The following is a 14,582-nucleotide window of genomic DNA, read 5'->3' on the forward strand; positions in this document are numbered from 1 at the left end:
GAATTCATGATGCAAGCCAATCAACGGGCCTCTCCTGCCACACACACCATACCACCTACTTTCTAATCTTTTTTTAATGGTATTCTTGAAAACAATTGGCATGTGGTAAGGTATCCTATTGTCAATGGTAAACACCACCTCGCATTAGCATTAAGTCCCAATCCAATCCCTATGTGGTTTGCTTCAAAATGCTTGTGTGTACTAAAGTTGTTTCAAGAATCCCTTACCTTTGAACAACCTAGAACGAATTTGTGCTAACAATACTTTTTAGATTCGTTGCTACCTTAAATGAAATTGGTTGCCAACATAAAGCAAAAAGTGTGAGCTACAATCCACCTAAGTGAGTCACAGCCAAAACATAAATCCTAGTGGGGAGAGAGAGAGAGAGAGAGAGAGAGAGAGAGAGAGAGAGAGAGAGAGAGAGAGAGAGAGAGAGAGAGAGAGAGAGAGAGAGAGAGAGAGAGAGAGAGATGTGTGTGTGTGTGTGTGTTTCTAGCTAAATATTTTTCTAGCCAAACATTTCCTCATAGATTAGGCGAGGTTCATGATTATACTTGTGCAGCTACTTGATTTAGACATTAGGTATATGGTCTTTGTATACATACATTGAAGCAACCAACTCGTCCTTCTATAAAGCTATATTGAATTCATGATTCCATTGACATGTCACACTTTCATGGGATGCCTTTGGAGTTGGTATGTGTAGCTATTTTATTCTTTGGCATCTAGTCTGTTTATTAAGATTTCTCATACATGTTGAAGAAAATGAAGAAACCATCAAAAGTAGAAAGAGAAGATCATTAAGTGTTCCATGCAACCTTGAAAAAGTTACAAAACAAGTATGACAATAAAATAATCTAACATTCATCTAGATCATCAAAAAAGAAAATTTAAGAGCCAAATGTCAAAACCACCATTATTTCATGGGGAAGATAACACTTTTACTGGAGCCATCATACACATGGGCTATACTTTTCCTTATTTTCTTACCTAGGAATTAGGATGCTGGAAAAGAGCCTATGGCTGAACATCCAGGTAATAAATCCTACAAACATCAAGCTGAGAAATCAAAGCACAACCGATGAACTTTTATGGAACGTTGCACACCTACCTTGGGATACCCAAGGTACTGTAGCATTTTCTCAGTATCAAAGATTGCATAAATACTAGCTTTTTCATTTGGCAAACTACAAATTTTTATTAGCCCTTCCTCATTAAGGTATGGAAAAAAATCTAGATCCTTCAAAGGGATCACCTTTGCAGCAACATTGGCATCCAGTTTCCTCTCTGCTGCTTGCCTCTTTTTATGTACTTCATGAGCCTAGATACCCAAAACAAAACAATAGTCAATTCAGTAGTCCTCTGTAGGCATCATGAACCTTCCCACCTTCCTTTCTTGTCATTTACCTTTGTTAGTATATTCAAATCTAACAATTATCTAACCTAGGCAAAATAATTTTTGTATTCAACTAGATTATGATCACATATACAATACACAAATTGCATTTAGCTTTGAGATATACATTATGACCCTAACATGAGATGTGCACTTGTAATTCATGATTTAGAATGCATAGAATGGAAGATGTCAATGTTTGTTCACATGTACTGTTGATAAAAGCATCAAATTTCAATTACATAGTCCTAGTACACAAATAATGACCTCTGCATATCAAACAGTTGTGTATCTCAAACCAGGAGCACACGTGTAGGAAGAGGCAATCAACGATTACTGCCAGATAAAATAACAAGGAATTATGGCCTCTGAGATACAGACTAAGCAAAAACCAAAGAGAGAGAGAGAGAGAGAGAGAGAGAGAGAGAGAGAGAGAGAGAGAGAGAGAGAGAGAGAGAGAGAGAGAGAGAGAGAGAGAGAGAGAGAGAGAGAGAGAGAGAGAGAGAGAGAGAGAGAGAGAGAGAGAGAGAGAGGAACCTAGAAGAGAGCCCGATCCCAATGCCCATTTGGCCTTGACCTGCCATGCAGAACAAAAGGCCGAATGAAAGAGAGGGAAGGAGAGGGGGGGCCATGAGTAAAATTGACAGTTTTCCTCTTCCATCATGATAACAAACCTCACATTAAAGTTTATTAAAGTTTGTGTTTCCCAATTGCTTGACTTGAATAGCCCTTTTATTGTGCTTCTACATTGGCACATGCCTTCAAGCCAAAAATAAAAGTAATTTCTGTACTGGGATTGTGCCCCTCGTGTTGTGTCGTATCGAAACATCTCAATGCTTGCTCACCTTGGCCATGCTGTGCATACCCTACAATTAGTCTGTTTTAAGTGACTACATCTTGGATGAGAAGCTCATCCAACACTCCTTGTCCCTTTCTCAATGCGCTACACTTGGCATACACGTTCACCAAAGCATTGCCATAAATATTATATTTCTCCAACAACCTTAATTTTACAATCTCATTATGAATTTGTTCACCTTTAACGAGTGCTCCTACACTAGCACATACTTTCAATGCACATGTAAAGCCGCATTTTATCAAAGCATTTTAGAGCTTTGTCAACGTGACCCTTTTTCACATTTCTTGCAATCAGTGCAGTCCAAGCGAATCCATCATGATTCATGAATAATATATTTGTCAAACACTTGATGTGCTTTTGCAAGAGCACCACATTTAGCACACACAGTTATTAAAGTGCTTGCAACATAGGAGCTTCGTTCAAGAAACCCCCGTTTGCAAATGTCCTCATGTAGCCTTGTGCCCTTCAATAGATCCCTTTGCTTTGCACAAGCCTTCATTAGTCCCACAACATGAGGACTAAGTAGTCTTCTTTGGAAATATAGCTCATTTTTGTTGTGAACTGCTTTGATTAGCTCACATATATATGTATCGGCAATCCAACCATTGCTGTCACTTTGTGCTAGAAATCTGGAGACCTTGCATTGGCCTGTGGTTGCAGTGGGGCAAAAGAAAAATCCATGTCTCTATGAGAGCTCACAAGATTTTATGCTTTGTAGATGTGGAATACATCATAATCAGATCGATTGGTGCAAACTAAGCTTGTTGTTGCGATTGTTCCACCATTGTGAGGGACTTTAATACTTTAATACTATCTCAAGTTCGTTTGTGTGTGTGTGTGTGTGTGTGTGTGTGTGTGTGTGTGTGTGTGATGTCATGTCTCGATTGAGGTGTGTATACGTCTGTGTGCATGTACATGCACACGATATCATGTCCTAGTTGCAAGGGGGGGAGGGGGGTGTACATGCACATATGTACATGCAATCATACATACATAGTGGGTCTCATTATCATTTAACACAACCCTTGTTGGATCATGTGATTCCAATATTTGTGTTATGGTCAAATCATCCTCTACTTAGAATCATTGTACTCATCAATATCTTTTGGAAGCAAAGCCTAGTATCCATCTTCATCATGCCTTGCCAAGAGGAAAGCCCTAAATAGAGGCCGTTTATGATGAAATGTTCCAGCTACAAGTTAGTGGACATGCAGGAAGAATCACTCAATATTACATTAGCTCTTAAATGTTTATGGCATTGAAGAAGAGAGAAATGCAAATCAAAGAAAAAATGAGATTATTACTTCCCTACTCTTAAGAAAAACATTTCTAGGTACCTTGTGAAAATCACTTACTAATTCATGTCATTTCTCACAAATGTACCTTCAAGATAGTTTTTGGTATGTTTAGTAGTCATAATCTATACATATCTTTGTAGCTTGATGTACACATAGTCATCATTTATAATAAGGGCTATGTGTAATGTTGCAAACATGTCTATAAAACACATGCATCACAAAGGATGTTTTACTCATGGCATTAAATTTCTTAAGTTTTGAAATGGCCCAACCTTGTAAAGGCTAGTCATTAATAGCAACAAAATGTCTTAAACAAGGGAATGCAGATGACTCACAACTTCCTTAGATTATGGTGCTTTGATGATAGGATTTGCCTTGTTTTTAAGCCTTGCTCAAAATATCTTACTCGGTGTTTGGAAGGACTCATTGTAATCTTCCTCACTGACATGCAATGCCGTTTTACAAGCAAATCAATAACTTTTTCTCTTCCATTTCAATAGGAATTTAGTAGTTAGGGTGTCTCTTGAAATCAAATATTTTATGAAAGGCCTATATACACAGATGTGACAAATAGAATCCTCATGCCTTTCCAACCTCCTTGAATCTTGCTCCTCAACTCCTTCTGCTACAATCATGTTTTTTGTGTCCCTTGTGATCAATCTTATGAAGTCTCTCAAGCTTCTAACTAGTCATGATATGTAGAGAGAGGGTTGGCCACATGCAACTAATGGGTATTGAAACATTTCAGCCCTTTTTTATCAATGTTTTGCTTAGTCCAAGTGATGATGTGACAATCAAGGTGAATTTGAGCTAGCCATTATCCTATTTCATTGGATCTATTAGTCTATATTACTAGAGTTGATCAAGGTCAATGATGAAAATTTTGGTCATTTTTAAGCCAAAGGGTGACTAGTCGAGGGGATTAGCTAGCCTTTATCACACTCTGCATCTTGCCTCAGTATATTGGTGACACTTCTAAATGCAAAGGATTGACTTGGTCTTATTATCTTTATTTGTACTTCATGTTTAAGTGCACTAGGGGCGATTAATTTGTATTGGGGTCTGTTATTTACAATACTCAATATGCTAGTTAGGGTGATTTGTCACTTTCTAGACACCTTTTGGGTACCCTTGAATGCCTTTTGAAAACTAGTCAAGACTTCTTGGATGGGGATGTGATGCAATGTGTACAGAGTTAGTGAAAGTGTGGAGCTATATGCATATGCCAGAGGTGAGCTAATTGTGGTGTGTGTTTAGTACCTTGATCAAAAGTCCACTTAAGATTGATGTTTTTGCTCAAGATGATGGATTCATCACCTTTTGTTATCCAAATGGGTTTTGGGATGTCAATCAACGTATTTTGATCACCTTAATTTACCTTTTTTGACCCATATGCTTAATGTGAACTATATGAAAATCACATTGAGTGACACAGAATCAAGGTGATAATCACCTTTATTAAGGTGATAATATTTTGATCAAGATGATGGATTATGAACACCTTGAGTGTTTGAGATGCAATTTATGTGGTGGAATCTGTTGAATTTGATGGGCTCTAGTCAAGGTGGTGATCACCTTGATTTTGGGTCAGTAAACCTTGACTCAAGGTGATGCAATGCAGACAAGGTTATATCTAATCTAGGTGGATGGAATCAAGGTGAAGGATCATCTTGAATGGAGGTGATGTTAGTTCACCTTGAGTGGAACAGATTCATTCAAGGTGGTGCACAATTGAGATGGTGTTCATCTTGATCAAGGTGATGGGTAGCGGAGGTAAAAGTTACTTAAGGTGATGACCACCTTGAGTGGAGGTGATGGATGGTATGCAGTGGTACGCAATCAAGGAAGTGACCACATTGAGGAGAATGCTTCAAACAAGGTGAAGGATCACCTTGAGTGGTTTGTGCAACCAATGGAGGTGATGATCGATTTTAGTTAAGGTGAAGAGCACCTTGAGTGGCTTTGTGTCATCATGGTGATGGACTACCTTGAGTGCATCGTGCAATATGTAGATGGTCTATGTGATGCAATGAAGGTGGTGAAGTGTGAGTCGCAGTCAAGGTAAAGAGCCACTCAAGGTCAATAACTAGCGAAGGCGATCCACTTGAGCACCTAGACTTGATTGTTTTATCTCAAATGACCCCCACTTGATTTGTGATGTTTAGTGAGTGTTCCCAAGATGTATCCCATACAAAGAAGGATGCTAAATCTCTTATCTCAAGAAATGCTTAAGCACGTGATTTGTAATCCTAGAAATCGTGAGTTTTTCATGGTATATACAAGAGACTTCCTAGGTGCAAATTGTAGTGCATGCAATGTCATGAGTAGACAATCAATATTTTAATGATCAAGAATCAAAATTCAAGATTTTTGGCAAGAGCAACCAAGGTGATGAATGTGTGAACTCCATTGGATGTGGTAGAAACAATGTTTAGTGCTTAAATTAATTGTGGTGCAAATAGTAGACTTCTATGTGCAAACTTTAATTCCAAATAGTGTTGTAGTTAAAAATATGTGTGTTTTTATCAAGAAATGAGAAGTAAAAGTGATGGGGTGCAGAAATTGAGGTGATGGTGAGAGGTGGCCATTTTAAATGCTCAAACAATCCCCAATAAGCCCATTTCAACCCATTAGTGGTGCATGTTGCCTATAGGATCTAGTACATATATGGACTCTTATAACAAGGATTATACATGAAAATGCTTTGTATGCTTCTTAGTGTATCCAGGCCATGAGGGTTATGTCTGGCTTGGCATATGACATAGGAATTATACAGATCTTAGTCCTTATCAAGGTTACCTAGAGTACAAACACAATTTAGTAGAGCATTCTCACGCGATGCATCATGCGTATAAGGATGAGAATGCTGAAGGGTCATGTAGTGACCACAATGGTCATTATCAAAGAGTCCCATGATCACTATCCTACTAATATGAGGATGATGATTCCATAGAGAGAAGTTAGAGTGAGCACACGTACAGGGCTCATTTAGAGACTAGGATGAGTAGCCATGACTTTTATGCCTATATACGTAGAGTGATGAGACTTATGTGTTGGATATGTAGAGCATAATGAAGATTATAAAGGTGACAATGAGCATGTTTATAAGCCTCATTTAGAGATTGACATGGGCAACCATCACTTCTATGCCTATCCAAAGAGCAATGAGTCTTATGTGCACCATAATGTAGTGGCAAGATAGTGATGACACTTACCTCAATGAAGATATACATGATGCTCTTAAATATGAGGAGGACCACACTTCTACTTGAGAACATGATAATGCTTAGGCTTATGAGGATTATTGATCTTGATAAGTCTCTATGACAACATGAACTTGAGAAATAGTTGCAAGATATGGACCCAAGGAGTAGGCATATGAAGATATGGACTTCATGATGGGACATGGGTTTGAGGATTTCAAACTTTTCCAATGTACCTTAACTACTATGCCAATTTTATGGGTAGAGAAGGAATGGACCATTAGACGCTAAGAGATCATAGAGATATTAGCAAAGAGAAGTTTGGAGACCACATGCATGGGAAGGTATGGTTCTTTCATGCACATATGAGATAGAGGGCAACTTAATATTGAAGTTATCTCATCTATGAGGATTGCCAATATATGGATGAGACTCAGGTGCATCGAGGACAAATAGAGGATCATGTTAGGAGGGATGCACTAGTTTGGGTTCAAGAGGAGTTTTGCAAAAGGCATTCATGTGCATGATCAACTAGATCGAGGCCCAGAGATACATGTAAGTTGGAAACTAAGGAGGAGGTAAAGCTTGAGGTCGATGATGAGAGTCCCATTAAGACTACCCCTCAATGGTAGCACTCCAAGACATAGATCATGGCATCATAGTTACATGCACTAATATGAACTGATCAAGGTATACCTAGGAGGACATATAAGAACTTGAGTATGACTAGGATTTAAGATATGATTGCTAGTCCCTTATATGCATCCAATGGGTCAACAATATTTTGAGCAACATGCCACTCAACTTTTGCATGGGGACCAAGAGATAGGGGCTCTCATTAAGGTTTCGGATATGACACCTATAGTATTTTATCCTAAGGGTAGACCCTGAGGATATCCATGGATCCAAGAATCACCACACCCTTACCACATTAAGGATAATGAAATCTTTAGATTTTCTTTCCCCATACTTGGGTATTACTTTGTTCTCCCCACTAGTAGATTCTAAGGACAGAATTTGTAAGGTAGAGATGGTTTACAATAAACTAGATTTTAGGCTTAAGGACTACTTAGGGATTAGGGAATGTGCTAGGGCCACCTTAGGGATTCCCTCTAAATAAAGGAATCCATGGAAAACTTGAACATTGGAAACATGCGCACTCATATGTTTCATCTCTCATAAAAGAGGTTGGCTCAATATGGCCCAATCTTTAGCTGTGTGCACATCGCTTGCACAACAAATTATTCTCCAGCTTAGGTACAACTTAGCTAGCTAGAGTTTTAATTCATTGTTGTGGAGTTGCTACTTAAACTTTGATATAACATGTTGAAATAATGGATGCGATTGTGGAACAAGGCTAATTGAAACTTCTAAGACCATGAGTATGTATATTTTGAATAAAATACTATGATATTTTAGTATGTTTGTACAATTTAGAGAGTCCACATTAGATAATATCATAGCTTGTATTGTCGCAAACATCTTGCAAGGCATAAATCCCTTACATGTATAATCTAGCATTCTTTGCTCAACAATATTCTTGTACTATATCAACACAAATTTCACAAGTGCTTAATGAAAACCAAATGTGAAGATAATAAAAGCTAAAAGATCATGCACCACCTATGAAAGAGAAAGGTCACAAAGAGGTACATCATTATACTTGTAGCGATTTAAAGATATAGGCCTAAAGAAAAATACAAAAAGTATTATAAATCAACTATAAATACACAAAGAAATTGAATTGCACACGTAATGATGGTACAGTAATGACTCAAAAACAATACTAGTTTCATTGGTTGAAGAAGTTTCCATAGGAATTTTGTCTATGGTTTTATTCCAAAGGAAGATGTTCATAGTTTGTTGTATAGCAATGCATGGCATCAATGCACCCTACTTTTGAAAATAACTTCACTTCTATGCCATCTTTTTGAGCAACCAAACAATGATAGAAAGGAATGCTTGCTAGTGATTGGCCAATTGGCATAGTCTTCTCACCCCCAAGATGGATCTCCTCTTGGCTTAGTAAAGATGGGATATGTTGCACTGAATCTTATCAAGCAAGAAGCAGAGCATCCTAGTATTCAATCACAACCCAAATACCCTCCTTTTGGTAAGTCTCTGTACCAAAAAACTTCAAACATTTTAAGTGCTCTTTCACTGGCGGAATTACCTAATATAGAGAAAATACACCTTGTATCATTTGGCTTTCATTTGATTTGCTACTATGACAAGGAAATAAGAGGTGGAGGGGTGCCTTAGCCTTACCACCTCATCAAGGTTTCAAATATAAATACTCGCTAATCATAGTAGTTTTTAGTGACACAATGATAAAATGGCCATAGTATCTAAGAGCTTGGTCTAAGTGACAGACAAAATAGTGCAAACACTCCTATATATTAAAATTTGGGCAATGCAGTTGTAGTTGTGGTTTGCTATGCTTTCATGATTGTAGGTCTACATGCGATAATGTGCCATGTAGCTTATTTCAAGGATGTCATTACAAAAGTAACCTTATATAAACATTAAGCTACTGAAAATATAACATACTACCATTTGTAGATGTTAGGTCCATTAAATATTTTACTATATACAAATCCTGTAAACGCTAATGGGTTTTTATTGCTTATCCCTTAGCACAAAAGAACTCAAACGTGCATGTCAACGCCTCAATTCCCTCAGATCAAAGGAATTATATAAAAATATGACTCCTCGTTTAGGTCCTCCATAGGCAAAGTAAGAATACTCTGGAGCTTCAGAACTTAGAACTTACACCCAAGGAAAAATACATCAGCCTTTATCATGTTCTTCTTGAAAAGCTGCAAGTCACGATGCATGCTTGGTGTAGCATGGCAAATCAATGAAGTAATCGTTGTTGAACAAATGAGATGGGATCCCAATAATATAAATGTTTCAAGTACAATGGACTGATTTTTGGGTGAATACTAGTTATAAGATACTCATTCCAGATCTCAAAAATATGGAATTTGATGAATCAGAACTGAAAGAAGCAGACCAACTTTTACAAATTATTAGCTTGCAGCAATGTTTCAATACCATATTATGAAAATTTCATCTACCTTGAGTGAAGCCACCATAGCATATTGGATAAAGAGTTGCCATCATCATGATCTGACAAAGTAAGGATGTTGCGATAAGCTTGTTCCGGTGCATACAAGGCTTGCAAGGCATATACAAAACCTTTCCAGCCATCTTTAGTGTCTGTTCTACTTAGTGATGGCCATGTCCACTCCACCAGGTCCTGCACAAAAGCCATGTCTTGAAACAGGAGTTCTGTGATAGGGAGTATCGGGAGCAGCTGAATGCCCAAACGGCACTCCTTCCAGTCTGGAGGTGCAAACCATAATCCTGAGTCCCTCTTATTAGCCCAAAGTACACCCAGCATTCGGTTAGCAGATACAAACTCTGGTTCATAAAGTGTACAGCCTGAGGGCACATGCCACAAAGTGCGAGCTGCTCTCATTTCCAGTGCTGCAAGAGTAAGCCCTGCATTGACAAGTTGGCTCTCCTCAAACACCAGCCCAAGAAGGGCGGCAGAGTAATATGCATTTACTGCCTCACTGGTGCTCTCCTGATTCCTGCCATCTGCAAACTCGGTCAGACCACCAGCCCATGAATGCAACACCCAAATGTCGAAATTCCGTAGCCTTGGGAAAAGAGGCTTGCTGCCCTCAGAATCCCTTCCACTGCGGTCCTGGATATGAGAATGATGAAAAGTCATGAAATCTCCCACAATTGTATAAAGATGGGCTTTATAAAAATCTCCCCAACCAGGATCCAACTTTGCAAGAACTGCACCAGCATAACAAAAATACCCCATATGGTAATGATGATCATTGTACACTCCAAGTCCAAAATCTGCTTGAGAGTTGTGAGAACCATTCCTACTAATCAAACCACCCCACTTCTTATCATAGAGGAAAGCATTCGCTGGAAACGTTCCTTCCATCCAAGGTGTCAATGAGTCCCTCAAGAAATCTCTAAGCCTTCTCAAAACATCAAGACAGCCTACCTCCTCTGCTATTATTGCCATTCTAGCTGCACGCGCTAATGATTTTCCATGGAAATATGTTGAGTCATGAGTTATTGGTGACAGGGTGGATACATCTCGTCTTAGTGCAAAGCATATCTCCCTCTGGCTCCTTTGACTTGAGACACCTTTCAAAGAATACCATCCAACTGAAATGGGTCTTTCATTAAGGACCCAAGTATCACCTACTACTCCTTCCATCTTTCCATCTATGCTGTTATAAGAGAGAGCAGGACAGAGGTTGTCAAAACCTGGAAAGGACATCATCTCTCTGTGCAGTGGCAAGCTAAGCATCAGGAGGTCACCTGAACCTTGTTTCCTCCAGTCATATTTGACTTGGAAAGGGACTGAAAGATCTGCACATCCTTCTACAGGATAAGCTGAACTACATTTGTCTAAAACAGATTCTGCCACATCATCCCCAACAAGCAACACAATCCTTACAACCCCCTTGAATTGTCCATCCACAGTCAAATCAGAGGACAAATGAAGGAAATCAGAACTATAAATCAGCCAGGTCTGCCCATTGTTCATGATGACCTTGTGTTTAGTGCAATCGTCATTAGACGTAATGCTTAGCACTGCATGGATGGTGGAAAAATGAGGTGTAATATAATCATTGAATATAAATGTAACATAAGGGCAACCCCTCACCAAAGGAACTGTCACTTGCCCTGTAAGCTCAAGAGTAACACTGAGATCATCAAAAGATGTAACCAAATGTTTGCCAGAGTCTATGCTAGCACAACCAACTGTGAGATTGGGTACAAAAGACTGGATAATGTATCTGGACTGAACTATGCGTGAAGGAAAACAAATAGTCACAGCACCCTCTTTAACTCGAATAAGGTAAGGGTGCAAGTATTCAGGGACAGAACCTTCATTAAGAACAAAGTTAAGCCATGCGCTGTTGGTTGGTAGTGGGCCTTCTCTCAGTGAAGATGACCAAAGAGAGGTTGGATCTGATGCTGCTGGATTGTTGGTAATTGGAAATGGTTGTGGCAGTGGCACAAACCCATCTGCTTGCACAAATTAGTAAATCACAGTGAGCTATCTTTCAAGCAATTAAAAACAGTGAGAATCGCCCCACTTACACTGCAAATTCTGACCAAAAACATCTGCAAATGTTTTGACTGTGCAGAAAAATTAAGATAGCTCAAAACCTCCAACATCAGCATATATTCCATTGTACAACCCCCTCCGTAGTGTTGAGACAACAAGAAACCCCAAACAAAAAGTTGACAACCCTTTGCAGCAAAGAAAAGAGTAAGAATCATGAAAGCTCATAAAAAGACAGCATCTCTACAGCAAACAAGAAACTAAGAATGATAGACAGTTTGTAGAAAGAAATTAGAGCTTGTTGGCTGTAGTGGACCTGTTACACGGGCTTCACTCACACTATGCTTCATTTAGCTTACACATTCAACCTGTGAATGCCAACGTGTGAGAGAGGAAGGGAGGGAGGACTTTGGAAGCACACAACTTGCAAAGGCTGTAAGCTTGTATGCAAGTATTAGCCATGCAATGAAAAATAAAAGGATAAAACCTAGGTGCCCATCTCACTATTGTAAATCAAACTAGAATGACACTCACTTTTGCTAGAGGATGCATCAAACACCTCACAAAATCGCCCCCACTAATGATCATACTCAATCTCTCTAAACTTTATGGTAGAGACAGAGATGAATGGAGTAGTCACAATGACAAGTGCCCTTGCATCCTAATGTAAGTCCTCTTTCAAGTAAGTCATTGAATGGATTTTGCTTCTTGTTGGTTCGTGGTGAACCCCCCTTCAAGCATCTCCTCAAACTCGTTGACAACCACCATCTTTTTGATATTATTGTGGACACTCTAGAGAAGCACACAAGAATAAGCCACATGGCCACAAACCACGTCTTTAATGGTTTCTTCAACTCCCAAGTCCAACGAGAAGCAATAAAATGTGAGTATCAGATCTTAGCATTGATGTCCAACGATCACAAAATCATCATCAACAACCCTCTTTACCCACTCTAATTTGCTTTCATGAAGATTTAGGCAATGAGTTGCACATAGTCCATACTATGGATGGAAACTTGGCCTCAAGTTTCCACTACATAGTGGCATAGTTTGAGGCATTATCACAGTCCACTTGGATTACATTGCTAGAGTAACCTACACACACATAATGGAAACATTCAAGGTGATCTTATTCAACCATAAAAATTGTCACAAAGACATAAATATTTTTAACTTAACAATTAAGTTGTATACATGTGAGGTGAACATGTGAATGTAAGTTAAATTGTGGACACAATGACAATGGCAAAAGTTATAACGCACATGTGCCAATGGGCGTGCCAATGGGTGACTAGTGTCAAATCTTGGCTCTAAACATTAAATGTGCCCTTGGAAATGACTTTTGAAGCCATCGGAGTTAGATAATTAGGACATTTAATACCTTTAACTTACGTTAATAAAAGTTTGAACACCTTCAAGTCTAAAGGCTTAAGATTTTAAATATGGATAGGCAGTGACTAATTCCTTGGCAAGGCCAAGGAATTCTTAGTTTCCTATTTGTTGCATAGGGAGTGACCAATTTCTTGGGTGGGGCCAAGGAATTCTTAGTTTTCAAATTATTATTTATTGGAATCTCGATTTCTAGAGACTGAATCGTGTTGGCCAAGTGAAACGTCCCCTTAGGATCCAACTTGCACACGAGACACAACACAAGCCGCATTCACAATAAAAGGGACTGGACATCAAACTCACCTCCCATCCATATAGCCAAATGGGCTCACCCCTAAGCCTAGGAGCTAACAACAATCTATGTAACAATCATATCCCAAGGGTTGGTGTCCCATATCACCCCACACTATCCCAGTGTACGGATGCATCGGCCAATGGACCAAGAGTCCAAGTGTGGTGATTACACAATGATGTGCACAATAGGGCCTTGAGTCCTATGAATAGAACTCAACTACCCTAACCCCAAAGTGTCCTTAGTACATTCACACTGAGTCACTTTGTAACCGTTGTGACAATGCTATTAGCACCCATCCAGATGTCCAAGGACATAAGACTTTCCTCATGAATTATTGTTGTTCTCAGCAATATCCTCAAGGGGACGAAGTGAGGAAAATGACTCTTCAATGAGCATACCAACTCTGAAGTAGCCTCCGTCTCTAGGCAAATTTTCCACTTGACCAAGTACTCAAGATAAACAATTCAATGGGATTGTTTAGTCCTAAGGTCAAGAACCAATTCAAGTTCGAGTAGACCACAACAAGCAATATCCACAAGCCGTGTGACTTTCTCAATCGAAACAATCAATTTACCTTGTCCCAATCATTCTTTCAAACAACTCATGTGAAACACAAGGTGAACTCAGATTTACAAAGGTAAATCCAGCTCAAAGGATACGCTACTTATCTTCTTGGTAATCTAGAAAGGACCACAAAACCTTTAAGACAATTTATAGCACTTGTTGGTAGTCATTGAATCGAAGTCCTTTGGGACTTTAAGATAAACTCACCTACCCTCCTAAAGCTCTAGAGAAGTACGATGTTGGTTAGCATAAAATGTGGCACAATCCTCGGCCATTTTAATGCTTTCCCTAGCAATCATCAACATCTCTTGCATATCATACAGAAAGTCAACTATGGAATGCATGTTTACCCCCCTAAGCTTGGTGGAAATCGGTGGTTTTGGCTTGTAACCACACACAAACATAAATGGGCTATAACCAGTAGCCGAATGGTTACAACAGACATATGCATACAACATATCCTTCACG

The 14,582-nt window shown here is 39.0% G+C and overlaps 1 protein-coding gene across 3 annotated transcripts in view; it reads right to left on the reverse strand.

Annotated features, from left to right (window-relative positions):
• Positions 1-1,002: 1,002 nt before the first annotated feature.
• LOC148013890 (glucan endo-1,3-beta-D-glucosidase-like) overlaps positions 1,003-14,582 on the reverse strand; it is a 30,057-nt gene continuing 16,477 nt past the window's right edge. Inside the window, exons 2-4 of one of the 3 annotated variants that reach the window (XM_087666708.1) lie at positions 9,837-11,826; positions 1,256-1,321; positions 1,003-1,045 (exon numbers count right to left, since the gene is read on the reverse strand). In XM_087666708.1, coding sequence (XP_087522834.1) covers positions 1,018-1,045; positions 1,256-1,321; positions 9,837-11,826 — 2,084 coding nt within the window. In that variant the 3' untranslated portion in view covers positions 1,003-1,017. Of the gene's footprint in view, positions 1,046-1,255; positions 1,322-8,910; positions 8,930-9,202; positions 9,758-9,836; positions 11,827-14,582 lie in introns of those variants that run through there. The other 2 variants (XM_087666710.1, XM_087666709.1) reach the window with 2 other exon arrangements.

The sequence above is a fragment of the Lygodium microphyllum genome, chromosome 25 (genome assembly GCF_053477565.2).
Source record: "Lygodium microphyllum isolate KBCC chromosome 25, Lygodium_microphyllum_v1.1.10, whole genome shotgun sequence".
NCBI classification, from domain to species: Eukaryota; Viridiplantae; Streptophyta; class Polypodiopsida; order Schizaeales; family Lygodiaceae; genus Lygodium; species Lygodium microphyllum.